The 22,967-nt window shown below is 35.2% G+C and overlaps 1 protein-coding gene across 1 annotated transcript in view; it reads left to right on the top strand.

Annotated features, from left to right (window-relative positions):
• The window catches only part of ergic53 (lectin, mannose binding protein ergic53), a 207,475-nt gene that overhangs the window by 55,836 nt on the left and 128,672 nt on the right, over positions 1-22,967 (top strand). The window contains exons 6-7 of the mRNA XM_090389265.1: positions 4,729-4,828; positions 19,645-19,768. Coding sequence (XP_090245391.1) covers positions 4,729-4,828; positions 19,645-19,768 — 224 coding nt within the window. The remainder of the gene's footprint in view (positions 1-4,728; positions 4,829-19,644; positions 19,769-22,967) is intronic.

The raw sequence follows: 22,967 nt of genomic DNA, 5'->3' as shown, positions 1-22,967 counted from the left end.
TGGTGAATTAATTTGGTGGTCAACTGACTTTCTGTCATGAATTCCTGAGACAAAGTGTTTCCTTATAGCAGTCAGCGTCTACTAGCTCCTAACAAAATTCTTAGATAGTATGTTGTCCAACTGAATTGTTGGAAGTGTTAATTTAAATATAAGTAATGTAAATATTTAACTTATACATTAAGTTTTATGTTAAAATATTAAAGTTAATGCATAAGTTAAATATTAATATTTAACTTATGCATTAAGTTACTTAACTTTAACTTAAATATAATCATATTTGGCAAATCAATTTTCCTTCAAATAACACTATTCAGAGAACAAGTTTTTTGAACCAAATTGAAATGAATCAGTTTTGCAAAACACATATGCACAGATGCATCCATGTGCATACACATGTGCACCCACATACGATGCACATGCGCACACTCAGTACTGTTCAGTATCATTAAGGATTACTTACAGATCATTTTTGTCACTTTCAGCATGAGAACCTAGTAGATGCTGTTATGAAAGAAGAAAGAATGGCCTTTTCTTGAGGAATTGACAAGCAAGCATAATATATAAACAAAGCTGTCCCAAGTCTTGGCATTTTAATAATTCCTTATAGCAAAGCTAATTGTCAGAGAACAAATGTGAAAAAAAAAACAAAAAAAACTGAATTCAGATTTTCTTTTTCCTGTCTAGTTTTAGAAATGATCTTGATTATACAGCTAAAAAGGGAAACATGGGGTAATTTAAGATTACTGTTTGAAGAAAATAAAACTTTGACTCAACATTTTCTGTAAAAGTGCAGTCTGCTGTAGTATCTTTTTGAAGTGAATAAAAATGAATAAAGTGAATAAAAATGTTATTTATGGTAATGTTTAAAAGAATACTGTACTTGTAAATCATCTTATGACTGTATTTTATATAAAATATGTGTTTTTGTTGGCGAAATTTAATTTCTTGTGCAGACTTCTGCTTTTTCCTAAAAAATGTTTTTTGCTAAACCGGACAAAAAGTAGGAGGATTTAAAAAAAAAAAAACACCCTCCTGCTTGCAAATACTAATCTCCAGCTTTTGAAAGTCAAAAGTTGGCAGCAATGTAATTACATAAGCCTGATTCAGTGATTCCCTTTTTAGGATGCAACCCGTACATCCTTATTTTCAACCCATACATTAATTCATTAAACTCCTTGACCCAGTCTTATATCCTATAAAATTACAAAAATACCAACACCAGAATTAATAATGACAAAACATAAATGTCAGTTATAACTAACATAAGCATACAAAATGTACATAATACAAGGGAGTGTAAAAAAGTTTGTACCCTGATCTAGATAAAACATCAGTAGGAAGATGTCGTTTTTAATAAGTTGTCTACATATTCGATAACCAACATTTCATTCCTGTAGGTGATCATACACCAGAGGTTGAGCCCGGTATATGAGGAAGGATGCTATGGTTGACAAAGTGGAGTATCGAGCAGTGATCAAGTTCTTGAAATTGCAGAGCAAGAAAGCTCAGGAAATTGATGACAAAATGAAAGCTGTGTATGGGCAGAATTGTCCATCCTATGACATTGTAAAAAGGTGAAAATGGGAGTTCCAGTGCGGTCATACAAGTGTCTTTGATGAGCCAAGAGAAGGAAGGCCATCAACATCCACAGATGGTGAGACATGTGACAATTCATTTCATCACAAATGCAGTGGGAATTAGTTATGGGTCTGCCCACAGCATTTTGCGTGGACCATCTGCATATGTCTAAGGTCTCTGCCCGGTGGATTCCAAGGTTGCTGATGCTTTTGTAGAAGCAATGTCGAATGCAATGTTCTCTCCAATTGTTGGTTTTGGGTAATCCGGATGTTGAACTTTTCCCAACATTCTCCTTACCTAGCACCATAAGACATCATCTTGTTTCGAGAAATGAAGAAATCATTGCGTGAATGCCTCTTTGATTCGTCTCAGGAAGTCGTCAATGAAGTGGAATTGTGGTTTCAGACCCAAAGTGTGGACTTCTATGATCAAGGCATTAAACAACTGATCCATAGATGGGAGAAATGTGTTACTTATACATGAAGAGTACATAGAAAAGGATTAAAGTTCCTGTGAAGTTTCACCTTTCTAGGACTATTATTTCTAGGTAAAGGTACAAACCTTTTGATACCCCCTTGTATATAGCTTTGATACAGTTATAGATGCAGTGAATCCTGTCATGATCAACTTCTTTGTAGGCATAAACATTAGTAGATAAAGTGGACCATACATATAGCAGCCTGTTTCTACAGCTTTCTTTTTGATACAGACATCAGTTTTTATTATTATCATTATATTCTGTATACAGGAATCTAGAATAGCCAAGTTTCAGTTATGATCCACAATTCAAGAAAAATATAATGCAATATATATTTAATATGCAATATTAAATATATATTGCATTAAACCCATCAAATTAGATTAGACAGTTACAATAATTGCATAAAAGTAATGGCCTTCCTCAAATATCTGGCACCCAGTATTGCTAATATTTGGTTATCATCCATTAAACACGTTCTGATTAAGCAGAGAACTAGTGAAGATTTGTGAACAAATTGAGACAAGCTGTACAATTTCCATACTTGAGGGTGAGAACTTGGAGTGGTTGATAAACATGAATCCTCCTGTTTCATGCAGATGGCTCTGCTGACTAGTTATTTGCTGATATCCTTCCAAATGTGTACACAAATGTGATGTGGATATACAGAATCTATTTCTAAATGATACAACATTGCTGATACCCATCATTGTGTATATCTCCTTTGATTAAGACAATGTAAAGAAATGGCACCTTGAGAAAGGAACTTGATATGACTGGTGATTATGTGATATATAGTCAGTCAGCAAAAGCAAAAACTGTCAGACACGAGTGCTGAAAATTTGTACTGATGTCTCTGCAAATTTTCCTCAGCTGCATTTGTAATATGGTCTTGCCATTGCATCCATCAGTTTAGTTCCATTTGTTTTTTTTTTTTTTTTTAAGACTTAGTACTGTGAAGATTAATTTTTGATCAGTTCTTTCATTCCTTATCAAGCTCTCAGCTGCGTATGTTAAATTTAGTGATGGGCATAACTGAGTCATAATTGAAATAATCAATAACATTTTCATAGTAAAATATATGCAAATTAGTTGATTACGAAATCAACAACATGAAAACTGGAGGAAAGAAAATAACAGTGGAGGGGTTTGATCTGCTGTTAAATTGAAGTGCTGTTACTTTCTTTCATAATCTCCTAATTTGCATATAATCGATTATTAATCATTTGATTATGCCTATTACTAGTTAAAATACTCAAGAACTGTGTTATAATGGCTGATTTTTGTGTTTTGGCTATTTGTTTCTTTTGTCCCACATGAGTTTAATGCTTCTGCACTTTTTGCTTTACTTGTTCTATTGTTTATGTCCATATCTTATCTTCCATACAGTTTAACGAATGTTTTAGATATACAAAATTACTAACTCATGTCAATTTTTGGTTATGTAGTCTATACTTTGAAATTTTCTTTATCTCTTCCAGTTTTTATAACTTTTGCTTTTGTGTACTAATTTTCATGCTAAATTGTCTACAATCTTAGTTTAAATATTCCACAATAAACTTTGTTAGTAACTTATTTTTTTTTTATTAATGGTTGATAAAGACTGCAAAAATAACTGATTAAAGGTGCAACCTCCCTTCAATCCAAGTTTAATCTTCAGTCATTTTCTTTTCTTCAGTGCTTTGCAGATTTGCCATTTTTATATAAACTTTATTTCCTTTAAACTTGTAAAAGATTATCCTTTATCATATTTTTCTGGAATTTGAAAGAGCAGCTTTCTGGATAAAATGGTTTTGTCATGTGCTTTTTTCAAGATCAGCAGATCCCAAAAGAGGTTCTTGTTATGTTCCTGTGGCTTTTCTATAATTTGTTTTAATGCAAATATCTGATCCTGGCATTGACTTTCTTAGCCTGACAGAAAGAGTAGGCCAGGACCTATCCTAAACCTGATTGTTCTTCCCTGTGGTTATATGCAATAGTACTTATAACCCTCTTCTCAAAAAAATAAAAATAAATAAATACTTGGTTTACCCTGTACAGTAAGAGGTGAAATTCCTTACATTGTAACTTTTGACACTATTTTCCTTCCAGTTTTGAGCATTTCAGGTCTAATTTCATGTGCACCCACTGCCTTTCCATTCTTGATATTTTCCACGAACTTTTCCACTTCAATATTAAAAGCATTTCTAATATTGAGGTGAAAATATCATCAGAAAAAAATAAAATTACCCAAATTTCAACCTCTTTCTCTACATTGTTGATTCCTTCATTTATCAACTCAAAGAATTCACTTCGTACTTCTAAAATATTTTTGTTCACCTTAGATATGGTTTTTCCACTCTGTTCTGAGATTAACTAAATATCAAAACATTTTCCCTACCTTTCTGATACATGTTTTCCATATATATCTCAAAACCTGCATGAAAATTTCTTTAATCTGTGTTGCACATTTTGACCCTCCTACTTTTATATTCTAGTAATGATTTATTAGTTTTATTTTCTGCCTTTTGTAAATATTTAATACAATAAGATGGGTATCCTATATAAGGAATTAAATGATTAGAATGTATTTAGACAAATACATTATGATCATTGGTTTTGTAAGTTTGAAAATTATTTAAATAATAAATTGCCAGTGTGTTTTGATTTTAAGTAGAACTTCTTTATTTTAGTGATGGCATTAACCAGCAGTTGGCTGGTTGCCTCAGGGATTTCAGAAATAAGCCTTTTCCTGTAAGAGCAAAAATTGAGTATTATAAAAATACCCTCTCTGTAAGTATTTCATACCCTGCTTTTAAAAATTAAAATAGCAAGTTTATCAAATAAACTAAAGTAGTTTAATTGAAATTTGATATTATTTTTGTGATAACTGAGAATTTGTAAATTAATAAGAGGAGTTTACCTCATAGTACGTAGAACACTTCCATATGATACTCTCCAGAAATTCAAACGGAAAAAATTGACAACTTACCGGTACATTAGAGTAAAATATAAATAATTAAAAACCAATTCAAATCAATTAAAAATCAATTTAACACAATTAAAAAGAATCTAACGAAAATAATCAAAACAATTTTCCTTCCTGAAGCTGACAACGCTTTTCGACCATATGTCGTGGTCACAGGAATGAAAATTACTGAATAGGGTTGAACCTGAAACTTAAAGTGATTATTTGTCTTCGTGCATGCGCGTAAAGGTCCACGCATCGGAGATCAAATATGGCCGCCGAACATTAACAGAATTCTTGTGTAATTTAATTTGTACGGTTTCTGCAATTAATAGTTGCGTATAATTACGTTGAATATTAAGTATTTTGGCCTCGTTAAATAAAAAAGTATGTTTTCGTTAATGGCATGAAAGGCTAATTCTGACGTTGCTGAACGAGAAGCACGAACTGAGGCTTCATGTTGATTTAACGAATATTAAGAGAGAGAATCGCGTCAAACCTTGGTAAGATGAGTCTCAATCACCACAAGAAATGAATTAGATAGTATGAATCAGAGCTGTAATACTCAATATGTTCTACGTTGATATTAATATTTGTAAAATAATAAGAGGAGTTTACAGAAGTGTTCTGCGTACTACATTGAGGTAAACTCCTCTTATTATTTTACAAATATTAATATCAACGTAGAACATATTGAGTATTACAGCTCTGATTCATATTATCTAATTCATTTTTTAAACTCTTATTGACTATTTCATTCACTTCCTGTCTCTCCAGTGGTAAACTATCGATACACACAATTATGGGAAATTTTTTGAATGGCTTGATGCAAAGTTACCATATTTCTTTTCTAAAATATTGCCTTCAAAACAACATTGTTCTGAAGTTTGCCAGGGTTAATTTAAATCAAGAAATTTCAGGCATAAAACAACTAACACTGGCCGCATCGCGTAATATTGTTAAGCTTGCCTTAAAATCTCGATATTCAAATAAACAAAAATACCTTTCCCAGGTTAGGAAGCTTCACAATAAATTAAAAAATTATCTACATCCGAACGATTGGTCTGTATTTGAAGATCTCCATAGATTTGCAACGGGAAGCACAGGCCTCAGAAATAAAAAAAAAAAGACACGTTAATAAGCTGTAAACATTATCAGATAGGTCAAGACACGTTCATGCGAATTCTAACACATTGTCGCGGGCTTTCAACCAAGTTCGTACGAGTTGGGTGACAACCCCCCCCCCCACAGAAACACAACATACTACCACAGATTATGTCAGCTAGTTCACGAACACCCCCTCACCCAGTATTCAACGAACCAACATATCAACAGGTTACAAATCTTTCCTCATGTACGCTATTGCAGAACCAGATTTCACTTTTATCCAAAGGTCTAAATTATAACTTACCACCTCGAAAACTACCTAAAAAACAATGCGTAATTGATATTGAATTTGGACTTTGTAATGTTCCACAAAAAGATATATTTATTCAACAAGTTAACCAAGTAGTGAATAACATAAAAGAAATGTGTCTTCCTAAATTGAATACACACTACAGTTCAGCTTTACGAGAACTTCGGGGAAATAAGGACATTATTATACAGAGGGCAGATAAAGGAGATACAGTGGTAATACTAGATAAACCTGATTATATTAATAAGTTAGATTCAGTTGTTTCAGATACCTCCACTTATCTTGAAGTAGACCCGACACTGTTTACCAATTTGGTCAATCAATACAATAAAACGTTAACCACGTATCGAAAAAACGACTACATTACTATGGCCCAGTTAAGGGAATTGAAGGCCAGAACATACAATATTCCTGCACTTTTCACTCAGGTAAAATTACACAAGACTGGATTTCCTATTCGACCTATTGTTTCCTACAGGAACTCAGCATTTTCATCCTTAGCCACACATGTATATAATAAAACCCTTTAGACAGGTAATACAATTTGGGATTAAGAACTACGATACATTATTTAATAATCTTAAAGACTGTAGACTAGGTGACAATGACAATTTATTCTCACTAGATGTTACCTCGTTATATACGAATGTAAACGTTGAATACACATTAGACGTTGAATACACATTAGATATTATTTGGGATATGTTAAATAAAAACTCGACACCGATTAATTATACGAAGCTACCTATCAAGGAAATTTTTCACTTGATTAAACTGTTAGTTGGGGCCAACTACATCACCTTTCAAGACAAGTCGTACGAACAAATTTTTGGATTACCAATGGGTTTGAGCCTGAGCGGCTTAATATCAGAGATCTATCTCTCAATGATTGAGCATATACATTTGACACCTTTTCGATCCTGTATCACATACTATGGGAGGCATTTAGATGATGTTCTAGTTATTACTGATAGTAGTACTATCCAAGACATTTTACATTCGTTTAGTAATATTCATTCTAGACTCAAATTTACATTGGAAAGGGAGGATACGGATACAAAGTCATTAAACTTTCTAAATTTCACGCTTACCAGGGACTTGAATAAAATACAATTTAGCATCTATCGAAAACCTACAAACACCGGTATGCTGCTACATTATAATAGCTATCACCCGTTCACCTACAAAAGATTGATTATCTTTAATCAATTTCTAAATGCCTATAAATATTCAATGACGGAATCTGCTTTGGACTCAGAAATACAAATATTAACTAGCAGGTTCTTAAACAGGGGTTATTCCATTGCCACAATAAACCGAATTAGGGTACAGGCTAAGGATAGGATACAAAATACTACAACAACCAACAATAGTAATATCAAAAAATACTTTATTTCTGTCCCATATGTTGAACAGTGGCACAAACAGCTTAATAGATTCTTTAAAGATACCGAATTTAAAATTGTGGGCAGGCCAATACGGAAGTTACACACTATACTGAACAATCGCTCGGTTCTTTCCATGTTCGCAACACAAATTAATGATCTGGTATACAACATTTCTTGCGGTGATTGCGACTCATCTTACCAAGGTTCGACGCAATTCTCTCTCTTAATATTCGTTAAATCAACATGAAGCCTCAGTTCGTGCTTCTCGTTCAGCAGCGTCAGAATTAGCCTTTCATGCCATTAACGAAAACATACTTTTTTATTTAACGAGGCCAAAATACTTAATATTCAACGTAATTATACGCGACTATTAATTGCAGAAACCGTAGAAATTAAATTACACGAGAATTCTGTTAATGTTCGGCGGCCATATTTGATCTCCGATGCGTGGACCTTTACGCGCATGCACGAAGACAAATAATCACTTTAAGTTTCAGGTTCAACCCTATTCAGTAATTTTCATTCCTGTGACCACGACATATGGTCGAAAAGCGTTGTCAGCTTCAGGAAGGAAAATCGTTTTGATTATTTTCGTTAGATTCTTTTTAATTGCGTTAAATTGGTATTTAATTATTTATATTTTACTCTAATGTACCGGTAAGTTGTCGTTTTTTTTCAGTTTTAATTTCTGGAGAGTATCATACGGAAGTGTTCTATATACTATATTGAGGTAAACTCCTTTTATTATTTTACAAATAATAATATCAACATAGAACATTGAGTATTACTGCTCTGATTCATACTATCTACCGATAACTGAGAATAAATGTTGGATTTATTTACATTATATTTATTCTATAAATATGAAACCATTCACTGTTGTATTTTCCTATTATGCAAAATTACTTTTAATTAAGTACACTCCTTTTGAGATGAAGTTGGTGATGATCTCACAGGAAGAAAAGTCTGAATTCAAATCATCTGATTAGTGTTGTTCCTTCCTTTAATTATTTTTTTGCTTGAATAGCATAAAGTTTGTGCTGTGTGTAGTTTTGTGAATGTAGTAAGATATGGAAGTATAATACTGATAATCTCTCATGGTGTTCATGTTTCCAGTATTATGGAGAAGCTCTAAATAGCTAGTTCCTATGCTGCTATGCATGGTGGGTTACTGAACAAAGATCTGCACATGCTTCAGTTCTTTTAATATGTGCCTAAAAGAACTTACCCCTGCTGTCTATTAACTGCTATATTTCTGCTTCGTTGTTGCATTTCTCTGCATTGCAAGTAAAAGTTCAAAGGGAGTTCAATTGTGGTGAATATGCTGACTATTCTGCATGTCCATCCTGTCCAATTTACCATTGTGGAAAATGTTAGGTGAGTTGTGCCATCCAATATCAATCAACTTTGTGCTATGATATTTGATGATTTGTTAATTGTGAAGGTTAGAAGGTTAAATTTCTTGGTGCGGTTAACTTTTGTGTGTGTGTGTGTGTGTGTGTGTGTGTGTGTGTGTGTGTGTGTGTGTATATATATATATATATTTTTTTTTTTTTTTAATTATAAATGATGCATAAATTATTACCAGTATATCAAAGCAACACAAATAAATAAATTATTCATTTGCAGTCATCTTCTGTTGCTCTCCTGGAATATTAAAAAAAAAAAACCTAATTTCTCAGCCCACTCAATACTGTGATTTTATCAGCATTCAGGATGATTCAACAAAAGATTTAGCATCTGTTTTTAGTGCAAAAATTCTATTTTTGAAATTCTGTATCCATTTATTTTAATTAATGCTTTCACAAATTAAATGTATTGAATAAGAAACTTTTCTGTAGCAAAAAAAAAAAAAATAAAACTAAATTATGAAATGCTGTCTAGGTCATTATAGTTTTTGCACAACCCTAACAAAAGCTGAATATGATTGGTCCTATTATTCTTCTTCACATTCATTCAACGAATACAATTCTTTCCATAACAGAATGCAGTTGATGTTTTTAACATCCATACTACTACTAGCTGACCGGGCTAGCCGGGTGAGTCAAGTTCCTGCCTGGCAACCCAAAGGTCGCAGGTTCGATTCCCGCTTCGGGCTTGGATCAAAGTACTGCAATAACGTTGGGAGGTGCATTATGGCCACATAAGCCTATGCACCAACAACTACCAAAAAAAAAAAACCATCCATATTAAGAGTCCATTGTATCTTTGTTGAAAATAATGCCAATCTCCTTGTTGGCAAGGCACAGATCACAAAAATCATAAGACAAAGAACTCTCTGTTCAGCCTTATAGCTACTAGATTGACCTGTAAAATATTAGTTGCCAGACTGAATTTCTTGATTCTATTGTTACCAGATTAATAAATTCCCATGCATGAATCATATTTGGGCACGAGTAATAATACATCTTTTTCTGTAACTTAGTACGGATTAATGTCATCTATGTACTGCTTGCTCATCTTAAGCATCAGCTGTAACAAAAGCAGTAATTATAGGAATTGATCAGTGATCACCAAGGAGAGACCTAGCCATATGTTGGTTGTTTGTTTGTTATTTGGTTTTTAGGAGCATTAGCAACTAAGGCCATATTGCTCCGGCGATACGCGGTGGTCATTCCCTGACCTTTCTGCATCCTCCATATTTGGTGGTCATGGGCTCAAACCCCGGTCTAATCAAGAAGTGTGTGCTATGCACTGCTGCTCCTGGCCACCTGGCTCTGGAGGCGCCCCATATATTGGTGAACTGTTGCTGTTCCCTTGCTGCTGCATGCATCACATCTTGGCTTCACTCTGTCTGTATATTTGCAGTTATAAATCATCTTGTATATTGTACAAGATGATTTATAACTTTATACGTAGTCTTATAGTTACGCTGGTTATTTTTATTTTTAATTTAGATAGTTTTTGTAGATTACTACTTAATATATGTAAAATCGTTATTTCGTTCAAATCTTGCAGCCACTCTTTTTGTATAGAGTAAATTCAAATCAATTCAAATTTAATTGTGGTAACTAGGTAGCTCTAATGTATAATTATAGCATAATACGTATCGCATCGCTGCATTTAGAATTCTATTAGATAGCGTAGTATTGACAATTAATTAAATTCATTGATCTTATTAATTTAAAATATCATGCCCCAGACTAAGCAGCAAAGCAACAGGCACAAAGTGGCAGGAATGCTGTGACTCGGGGGAGAACTGAGGGGGCGATTCTCCAAAGCATCACAGCCTAAAAAAAAATGTGTAACTTGTGAAATGTTTGCCGAACTCTATGGAACAGAACGTGATCTAGCCAGGAAGGATGTCTTTGTGTGTGCCAGGTGCAGAGAGTATCTAGAAATTAGGCATCAACTCAGCGTTCTACTGAGTGTCTATGAGAGCTTCAGGTGTAGGTAGATGCCCTCGAAGAAATTAATGAGGGGCCCATCAAGCTCTCAGCTGACCAACTCAATGCCAGGGCTCACTCCTGGGCATCAGGCAACACAGCGGCAATCTCCAAGGCATAATGCGCTGGTCCCAAAGGAACTAGTTATTGTCGGTGACTATTGTCAGGGAGACGGTGAATATAGTGTGTGAAAAGGATAGATGAAACAGGACCAGGGTATGTCTGCCGAGGTAAAAGTTGATGACGTTGTAAAGCATATATCATCTTTTAAGGGCACAAAAAAGGTGATATTGTTGTACACATTGGCACCAATGACATTAAGAATATGAGATCTGCAGATTTACTTAACAAGTACAGGTCAGTGATGCAAAAAAGTCGTGAATTAGGGTTAAATGTGAAAGTGTCTGCAGTTCTGCCCAGATGCGTTAGGAGGGGTACATGATGAGAGCCTTGTCAATCAATTTGGCCTTGGAGGGAATGTGCAGGGCTCAAGGGGTAGAATTTTTTTCAGTGTGGTCTGTGCTTGTTAACAGGAGAGACTGCTTCTAGAGGGATGGGATACACTTAAATAGAAAGGGCGCAAGAATATTTGTTAATGCTATCGAGGCAGTGTTAGGTGGGTCGGAAGACTGCTAGCTTGGGGGGGATTCACAAACTAAAAGGTTAAAAGTAGCCGCAGGCAGAGGTGAAGGTGATTCTTGCACAACTTCTATTAGAATAAGTAGTAAACTGGAGCGAGGGGTGCTGGGGGTTTCAGGGACTGATGGCAGTAATCTTGAAACAGGTGGGTATATGGGATGTGTCAGGGTAAATAGGAATAGGTGCATGTATGCTTGCATGTATACCAATGCTAGAAGTATAGTAAATAAATTTGATGAATCTGAAGTGTTGGTCAAGACATCAAAGGTGGTGTCACACTGATATTAGGAATGTGAATTGGAATTTGGGGAGTACAATGTGTACAGAAAAGATAGGAAAGGAGAAGGTGTCATGCTGTTAATTAAGAAAAACATAAAATCAATAGAAGTGCATCCAGTTGATATAGATGAACAGTGCACTGTTGAGTCAGTTTGGTGTGACATAAGCACTGTGAAAGCAAAAATAATAAGAGTAGAAGTGTGTTATAGGCCTAATGACTCGAATGAGTACAATGAACAGTTGTACAAAGAAATAGAGTCGACTAGTAAATCAGAATGTCTTATAGTGGGGGATTTTAACTTCCCAGATATTGACTGGAACTTGTAGATTGGTCACTCATACACTAGTAAGACTTGTGGATTTATTGGATGATTGTTTTCTGCAGCAGCATGTGGTTATCAGCAGTGATCTTGATACTCTTGATCTGGTTATCAGCAGTTATCATTTGTGTATTAAGAATTTGCAGAAAAAGGAACCACTAGGTGGCAGTGATCACAGTGTACTGATGTGGGATTTACGTAAAGATTCTGTACCGTGGGATCAACTGACGATGTTACCTACAGTAAATTCTAAATGGGAAGCATTCAAGGAATTAATCGTGGAAGCTACTAAAAGTTTCATACCTATTAAGAAATATTGTTCATGGTTTAGGGCTAAATGGTTATCAAATGAACTAATGAGACTTGTGAAAGAGAAGAAAAATGCATGGGATGCATATAAATTATCAAGTGACTCAGAAGCCTATGGCAGATATAAGCTAGTCTCTAATCTGTTTAGGCAGGCAAACAGATTACAAGAAATCTTTGGCAAAGGATGCTAAGAAAAGCAGCAAGGATTTCTATACTTACATAAATTCTAAAAGGAAGGGAATGAATCTGATTGGTACACTTGATATCGATGGTTCGACTGTTGATGATCCTGCTCAGATAGCAAACAAACTGAATGAGTATTTTGCATCTACATTCACACATGAGCAGTTATTAAGGTTTGAAAATGCCACAAAGTTATCAAATTGTAACAGGGTGCTTAATCATTTTGTAATAACTGAGAACAAAGTGGGGGAGAAATTGTTGAAGTTAAACATAAGAAAAGCACCTGGGGAGGATGGGATCTATCCAGTTATATTAAAGGAGGCGGCAAAGGAAGTAAGCAAACCCTTAACCATAATTATGAGAGCATCCTTGGACTCAGGGGAGGTCCCCACGGACTGGAGATGTGCAAATGTGTCCCCAATTCACAAAGGGGGACACGAGTAATTACAGACCAGTTAGTTTAACTTCTGTTCCGGGCGAAATAATGGAGTCACTGGTTAAAGATGCATTGCAGGATCATCTAGACAAGACTGCAGCAATAATTCAGACACAGCATGGGTTTGTTAAGGGAAAGTCTTATCTGACAAATTTGATAGGATATTATGATGTGGTTACAAAGGAACTGGATTCAAAAAGTAATTTTGATATCATATACTTGAATTTCAGGAAAGTTTTTGACACTGTTGCGCAAGGAAGACTACTGTACAAATTGGAGCAGAATGGTATTAAGGGTAAGTTGCTACAATGGATAAAAGGATGGTTAAGTAGGACAAGACAGAGGGTGGTAATCAATGGGTGCTGCTCTTCGTGGACTAATGTTATTAGTGGAGTCCCACAGAGTTTGGTGTTGGGTCCACTGCTGTTTTGTATATTTATCAATGATACTGATGAAGGTATATCAGGCTTAGTATCGAAGTTTGCAGATGATATGAAGGTTGGCAGGGTTGTTAATGACAGTAATGGCAGTGTGTTACTGCAACAGGATCTAGAAAATTTGGGCAGATGGGCTGAGAAGTGACAATTGAAGTTTAACCTTGACAAATGCAAAGTACTGCAATTGGGTAGAAGGTAACCCCAGAGAAATGTACCAACTGTGTGGTACTACACTTAAGGTGGTAGAAAATGAAAAAGACCTGGGAGTAATTGTGCAGTCAGATATGAAGTTTTCTGAGCAATGCAGACAGGCTGCCAGGGCAGGTCATTGGGTTTTGTCAATGATATATAGGAATTTTGCTAGCAGGGAAAAGGAGGTGATTGTCCCTCTGTGTAAGGCAATGGTCAGGCCATGCCTTGAGTGCTGTGTACAGGTCTGGAAGCCTCATTTTAGGAAGGATGTAGATTTGCTTGAGCATGTACAGAGGGCAACAAGATTGGTGAGGGGAATGAAGGGATCCTCTTACCAAGAGAGGCTTAAGTTCTGCAAATTGCAGTGGCTGGAGACTGGGCACCTGTGCAGTGATCTGATTGAGGTGTATAAAGCCTTGAATGGGTTGAGCATGCTGAATTCTGATGGGATCCTTCCACTTGTTCAGATTACAAACCTATGGGGGCATAGATTCAAATTAAGAAAAGGCAGATGTAGAATAGATGTGCGGAAATTTGCCTTTATCCAGCAGTTGGTGAATTGCTGGAACAAACTTCCGTCTTTCGTTGTTGAAGTTGATATGTTGAACAAATTTAAGGAGGAACTGGAGAGGCATTTGGAGGGAATGGTGTGATTTTTTTTTTTTTTTTTTTTTTTTGGCTGATGCTGCATAATCTCATACACTTGCTTTCTTGCATCACAAGCTACTACTGCTATCTCATGGGATACGTTTAATTCATGAATAGGATGCCAATACTATTTTGAACATAGCATTGAAGTGGATGCTGTTGGTTTGAAGCCTTCATTTTTGAAATTATTTCCTTAAATGCCTGCACTTATTGCATGTGATAAGATTAGAAATATTTTAAAAGAAATCTTGCTGCCCATGACTTAGACATCTCAATGTGGTGGTCCTCATATTATACACACAAGATTTTCCATATCTGCAGATTTACGGAGCATGTGAGTGACCATCATTGAACTCAAGATCTGTAAATTAATGATTATTATAGTTAAAATATTTATTTTTAATATAATAAGAGATGTTTACCTCAATATAGTACGTAGAACACTTCTGAATGATACTCTCCAGAAATTAAAACGAAAAAATTGAAAAACTTAATTAGAGTAACAAATAATTTAAAAATAATTAAAAATCAATTTTTAATTGCAGTGTGCAATTAAAAATTGAATAAAACAGTAAAACGTAATTAAAAATCAATTTAATGCAATTAAAAATAAGAAAATTAATTCAAAGAATTTAACGAAAAAAATTGTCAAATGATTTTCCTTCCTGAAGCTGACAGTCTAAAGTAATGATGAACAAGTTTGCCACAGAAAGGGAAATAATGATTGAAGGAGCAGTAATTGAAAAGGTGGAGTCATATACTTATCTGGGACAAGTTATTAGCTGTAATAATGATAAATGGATGGAAGTCAAGAGAAGAATAAATTTTGGATGGATAGCATTCAGGAAATATAGTCACATACTGAAGAGCAATATCCCAGTTTGTCTGAAACGTAAAATAATGGACCAATGTATACTCCCCATCATGACTTATGGAAGTGAAACTTGGGCACTCACCAAAAGAATGGAAGAGAAGCTGAGAACTACACAGCGAAGAATGGAACGAATCATATTGGGAATAAGACTGTTAGATAAGAAGAGAAACACATGGATTAGGCAACAAACTCAAGTAAAGGACATTCTTATCAAAACTAAAGAACTAAAATGGTCTTGGGCAGGACACATAGCTCGAAGACATGATGACAGATGGACTAAGAAAATAACAGAATGGTATCCAAGAGGAGCTAGAAGAAAACCTGGAAGACAAAGGCGGAGATGGATAGATGAAATTCATGAGTTTGTGGGTAGTAAATGGATGTCCAGTGCTCAAAACAGAAGGAACTGGAAAGTTGCTGGAGAGGCCTTCATCCTGCAGTGGATTGAAAATGGCTGATGATGATGATGATGAAGCTGACAATGCTTTTTGATCGTATGTCGTGATCACAGGAATGAAAATTTCCGAATAGGGGTGAGTGTGAAACTTAAATAGGAATTATTTGTCTTCGAGCATGCGCTTTGCCCACTAATCGGAAATGAGATATCGTCGACTAACATTAACCGAATTTTCGTGTAATTTAATTTGTACGGTTTCTGCAATTAATAGTCTCGTTTAATTTAGTTGGACACTTAGTATTTTGTCTTCGTTAAATAAGTGTTTTTCGTTAACGGCGTGAAAGGCTGATTCTGATGCTGCTGAAAGAGAAGCATGAACTGAGACTGCATGTTGATTAACATGAATATTCAAAGGAAAATGTGTCGAACTTTGGTAAGACGAGCCGCAATCACCACAAGAAATGTATACCAGGTCATTAATTTGTGTTGCGAACGAGGAAAGGACTGAGTGATTTTTCAGAATAGTGTAATTTCTGTATTGGCCTGGCCACAATTTTAAATTTGGTATCTTTAAAGAATCTGTTAAGCTGTTTGTGCCACTGTTCAATGTATGGGACAGAAATCAATATTTTTTGATATTACTATTGTTGGTTGGTGTCATATTTTGTATCCTATCCTTAGCTTGTACCCTAATTTGGTTTATTGTAGCAAGGGAATAACCCCTATTAATCTGCTGGTTAATATTTGTATTTCTAAGCCCAAAGCAGATTCCGTTGTTGAATATTTGTAGGCATTTAGAAATTGATTAAAGATAATTGATCTTTTGTAGGTGAATGAGTGATAGCTATTATAATGTAGAAGCATACTGGTGTTTGTAGGTTTTTGATAGATGTTAAATTGGATTTTATTGGAGTCCGGAGTAAGCGTGAAATTTAGAAAATTTAATGGCTTTGTATCTGTATCCTCCCTTTCCAATGTAAATTTGAGCCTAGAATGAATACTATTAAATGAATGTAAAAGGTCTTGGATAGTACTACTTTCAGTAATAACTAGAACATGGTCTAAATACCACCCATATTATGTGAACGGAGTCGAAAAGGCATCAAATGTATATGCTCATTCGTTGAGAGATATATCTCCAATATTAAGCCACTCAGGCTCAATCCCATTGGCAAACCAAAAATTTGTTTGTACACTGTCTTGAAAGGTGATATAGTTAGCCTCAACTTACAGTTAAGTAAAAAATTTCCTTAATAGGAAGCTTCGTATAATTAATTGGTATCAAGTTATTATTTAACATATCCCAAATAATATCTAATGTGTATTCAATGTTTACATTTGTATATAATGAGTAACATCTAGTGAGAATAAATTGTCATTGTCGCCAAGTCTACAGTCCTTAAGGTTATTAAATAATGTGTCATAGTTCTTAATCCCAAATTGTATCGCCTGTCTCAACGGTTTTATAATGTTATATACATGTGTGGCTAAGGATGAAAATGCTGGAGTTCCTGTAGGAAACAATAGGTCGAATAGGAAATCCAGTCTTGTGTAATTTTACCTGAGTGAAGAGTGCAGGAATATTGTATGTTCTGGCCTTCAATTCCTTTAACTGAGCCATAGTAATGTAGTGGCTTTTTTGATGCGTGGTTAACATTCTATTGTAGTGATTGACTAATTTGGTAAATAGTGCCTGGTCTACTTCAAGATAAGTGGAGGTATCTGAAACAATTGATTCTAACTTATTAATATAATCAAGTTTATAGAGTATTACCACTGTATCTCCTTTATCTGTCCTCTGTATAATAATGTCTTTATTTTCCCGAAGTTCACATAAAGTTGAACTGTCATGTGTATTCAATTTAGGAAGTCTCGTTTCTTTTATGTTATTCACCACTTGGTTAACTTGTTTAATAAATAAATCTTTTTGTTGAACATTACGAAGTCCAAATCCAGTTTCAGTTACACACTGTTTTTTAGGTATTTTTCGAGGTGATAAATTATAATTTAATCCTTTGGATAAAAGTTAAATCTGGTCCTGCGATAGCGTATACGCGGAAAGATTTGTAACCTGTTGATATGTCGGTTCGTTGAATGATGGGCGAGGGGGTGTTCACAAACTAGCTGATATATTCTGTGGTAGCATGTTGTATGTATGCTGGGGGGGGGGGGTTGTCACTCAACTTGTATGCACTTGGTCGTAAGCCCGCGACAATGTGTTAGAATTCATATGACCGTGTCTTGACCTGCCTGATAATGTTTGTAATTTGTGAACGTGTCTGTTTTTTATATATGAGGCCTGCGCTTCCCATCGCAAATCTATGGAGGTCTTCAATACAGACCAATCGCTAGGATGTAGAAAATTTTTTAATTTATCATGAAGCTTCCTATCCTTGGAAAGGTATCTTTGTTTATTAGAATATCGAGATTTTAAGGCAAGTTTAACGTTAAATTAACGTAATAACGTTAAACTTACCTTAAAACATAGCGGGGTGTGCATGGTCAGCAAGTAGTTGATGATAGCAGAGACCACTATTTATTGGAGGCATGTTCCACATGCACCAGGGATTCAAGTTCCTGCTAGTGAAACATGCCCCCACACTATACAACCGCCTCCCCCGGCCTGCACTTTTGATGCCATGCATGATGGATCAAGAGCCTCGTGTTGTCGATGCCAAATCCGTACATGACCATCCATGGAGTGGAATAAATAACATGACTCATCCGACCAGCATACCTTCTTCCAGTCTTCTAATGTCCAACTTCCATGCTCTTTGCACCAGGCGAGTCTTTTACACCAATGAACTTTGGTTAAGAGAGGATGCCGTAGGAGTCATCTGCTAGTATAGCCCATACGTGAGAGCGTGTGATGCATGGTCATTCCAGATATTGTTCCGGGTTGGCCCACGTTCTATTGGGTAGTTAACTCTTCAACAGTGCTGTGCCTGCTCGCCTGTGCGAGGTGTCGGACCCATCGCTCACTTCTAACATCAACCTTTCACTGACCTTTGCAGTTTTGCTGTCGCATCGTTGTTTGACCATTTTGACGCCAGTCTTGGTACACTTTAACTATGGCGCCTCTCGAACACCCAACCAGTTCAGCTGTTTGGGAAATTGAGGCGCCAGCTCATCGAGCACCCACAATCTGTCCTTTATCAAAGTGCTCAGAATTTTACTACCTACTGAACCCTTATCTGTGCTACGTAGATCGACTAACTGGGCACTCTCATACCTCACATGGTCAATGGGTTGCATTCAGTTTTCATAGGGGTTGTCATAATTCAGTGATCACTCAGTGTAAATAAAATAAAAATTGCTTATAATAGCATTGTCAGAAATTTGAAAAAAATGGCAAATCAATAAATCTATAGTTACTTAAAGAAATTCATATTTTGGCACTAGGATGAACATTATGTATATTACTTTACAAATACATTACACAGACAGTGTAACAAGTAAACCAGAGGTTGTTTGTTACACTTCAGTTTCCTTAAGATAAATTTCCCTTTATGAAGACTGCATCATTTTTGTATGCATACTTACAAGTTTTTAGAGATTTCACAAATTGATCCTGCTGATTGCTTTTATATTTCGAGTTTTTAAATAGTAGATTGTTTCTATACTGTGCTTTTAAATGTTTTCCCCTGTCAACGATTTATTATTATATTGTTTAAGGAAACATTCATTAATAAATAGAAAGCTTATGCATAATTGTTAAAGTTTCTTTCTGTTATAGGTATTATTTCATAATGGAAACACAAATACTGAGGATGATTTTGAAATGTGTTTGCGGGTGGAGAATGTATTCCTTCCTCAATATGGTTTTTTTGGTTTATCTGCTGCAACAGGTGGTCTTGCAGGTAAAGTAATTATTATTTAGACTCAAAATTATGATAGTGTTGTAAATTATAATCAGGCTTTAAGTTTTGAAAATAACACCTTTATTCACAGGTAAAAATGGATTTTATTCGGAAATATGAAGTCCAGTCATTAAGTTATGCACAGTTGTTCATAAATGACACAGATTTATTAAATCTGGAAAAAAAAGTATTATAAACCTTGCATTATTGGGGAAGATGGTTAAAGCCATCAACTACTCCTTACATAGTGAGTACTTATTCATATATTGAATTCATCTACAATGAAAAATCTGCAGGACCGATCTGGAATGTTAATTGGATGAGGTAGAATATCCCAGTTGTGTTCTTGTAACACAATCCTTATACAGTCATTGCTAATATATCAGTGTTCAGAAACAATGGGATCTCACATTTGCAGGTCTGGCTGCTTTTTTGCAGAATAAGTGTTTAAAAAAAAAAAACCCTAATTGAAAATTAACATTTTTATATATCTATTGTTTATCCTGTGAATACTAACAAATGCAGAGAATTCCAAAGGAAGTGTAAATAGCAATGACCATTCGCTTCATTTGGTTTAGCCCTTACTGAACCTTTCTTGGGTCTGGCTGATGGAGGATGGTTGCTATTCAACAGGTTGAATAGCAACCATCAAGTCAATCTTTAGTCTGAACAGTTCTTGGATTGCCCCCCTCCCCTCCCCAATAATTTTTTCAGTTATGTACTGTTGAGGTTTGTCTAGATTGAAGTTTGACTACAACACTCGATTCACCTCTGATAAGAGTACCTACAATGAGAAATAATAATTCCTTTAACAGGAGTGTGTAAGCGCACATCTTGCAAATATTCTTTAGTATGCTGTGTAAACACTTCACTTATTCACAGTTTTCTATTTTTCTTTTTTTTAGAAAATACTGATGTGTGCAGAGTGCTCACTCTTCCCCTCCCCCATTAATTAATTTAATGGATTTATTTCTCTGATTCAAGAAATTATTTAAATTTTTTGACTTTGTTAATCTGAAATTTTTCCAATCTAATTTTTGCTTCTGGCAAACTCATTTTCCTCACTGATGTTAAAGTTGATAATATCAACAGGATGATATCAGGATAATTCTTCTTTTTTTCAATTTTACTAGCAGAGGTGACAGCATTTACTATTGTTGATGATCTGATACAAATTCACTTAATAATAGAATATCGAATAATGTAAAATCACTTGCCCAGTGCTTGAGCTTTTCCTTTCCAAAATATTTTTATTTTTCATTGTAAATATTAGCTGTCCTTCTGGTACTTCAGCTCATAAAACAGTATTTATCTTTAATTACATAGTCTCTTTGTTAGTCATTCTTAGACTTGGCATTTGACATGATAATAATTTATAATGAAATAAAATTATTTCCTTATTTTAATCCTTAATTTGAGCTTTCCACCAAGATAATCAGACTTAATTAGATGTCAGACAAACCAGTGAAACCTCACAGAAAAACAGTTTCTACAGTGAAGGGTAGTCAGCAGAAAATACTATGTAATTGAACAAAAAGTACTTTCAGAATATATAGTGCAGACTGTTATTTATAAACTGCATAATTGTTTTTTTTTTTTTTTTTTTTTTTTTTTTTATGTTGTGCTTCTCTTAGTGAGTTATTTGGATAATTTTTCTTGAAATTCCTTTCCCTTCAAATTAAAAAAAATAACAGGGAGTAATACTCTTGATCTGATTATCAGTAGTGATTCTTCATGCATTAAGAATTTGAGGTAAAGGAACCACTAGGTGGCAGTGATCAGTGCACTGAAGTGGGATTTATTCAAAGAAGTATTTACCATCAGGGGTAAAGGGAAGGAGTTTTGCTTTCGTAAAGGTAACTATGGTGGTCTGAGACAGAATTTAAATTCTATATGGCGGGACCAACTGATGATGTTACCAACATCAAATTCAAAATGGGAAGCATTCAAAGAAATAATCTTGGAAGCAACTAGGCTTTTTCTACCAGCAAAGAAATATTGTTCAAGATTTAGGCCTAAATTGATGATAAAAAAACTAATTAGACATGTGGCAGAGAAGAAAAATGCATGGGATACATATAAATTAACAGGTGACACGTAAACCTATGATAGACATAAGCTGGTCTGTGACCAAGTCAGAATGGAGGTTAGGCAGGCAAAGGCAGATTACAAGAAATCTTTGGCAAAGGATGCAAAGAAAAACAGCAAAGAGTTCTTTACTTATGTAAATTCTAGAAGGAAGGGTATGAATCAGATTGGTCCATTTGATATTGATGGTTCAACTGTTGAAAATCCAGCTTAGGTAGCTAACAAACTAAATGAATATTTTGCATCTAAATTCACACATGAGGAGTTATTTAGGGAGGGGAATGTCAGAGGTTTATCAAATGCTAACAGGAAGCTAAGTGGTTTTTTTTTAATAACAGAGCAAAGTGGAGGAGAAATCGTTGAAGTTAAACATAAGGAAGGTACCTGGGGTGGATGGGATCTATCCAGTTATATTAAAGGAGGCAGCAAAGGAAGTAAGCAAACCCTTAGCCATAATTATGAGAGCTTCCTTGGACCCATGGACTGGAGGTGTGCAAATGTATCACCAATTCACAAAGGGGGGTTCAAAAGGTGACACAAGTAACTATAGACCTGTTAGATTAACTTGTTTTCTGGGGAAAATAATGGAATCACTGGTTAAAGAAGCATTGCAGGATCATCTAGACAAGACTTCAGTTATAGCTTGGACACAGCATGTATTTTTTAAGGGGAGGTCTTGTCTGACCAATTTGATTGGATACTATGATGTAGTCACAAAGGAACTGGATGCAAAGAATAATTTTGATATCATATATTTGGATCTTAGAAAGACTTTTGATACTGTTGCACATGGAAGACTGCTGCACAAATTGGAGCAGTGTGGCATTGGAGGCAAATTGCTGCTGTGGATAAAGGGATTGTTGAGTGGGAGAAGACAGAGTGGTAATCAATGGACACTGCTCTTCGTGGACTAATGTTATTAGTGGAGTACCCCAGGGTTCAGTGTTGGATCCATTGTTGTTTTCTGTATTCATTAATGATATTGATGATGGTATATCAGGCTTAATGTCCAAGTTTGCAGACAATACGAAGATCGGCAGGGTTGTTAATGACAGTACACTGCTGCAACAGGATCTAGGAAAGTTGTGGCAGATGGGCTGAGAGGTGGCAA

This window comes from Mastigoproctus giganteus, chromosome 14 (genome assembly GCF_048544385.1).
Source record: "Mastigoproctus giganteus isolate SK-2022 chromosome 14, ASM4854438v1, whole genome shotgun sequence".
NCBI classification, from domain to species: Eukaryota; Metazoa; Arthropoda; class Arachnida; order Uropygi; family Thelyphonidae; genus Mastigoproctus; species Mastigoproctus giganteus.
This window is presented reverse-complemented; position numbering and strand designations above follow the sequence as displayed.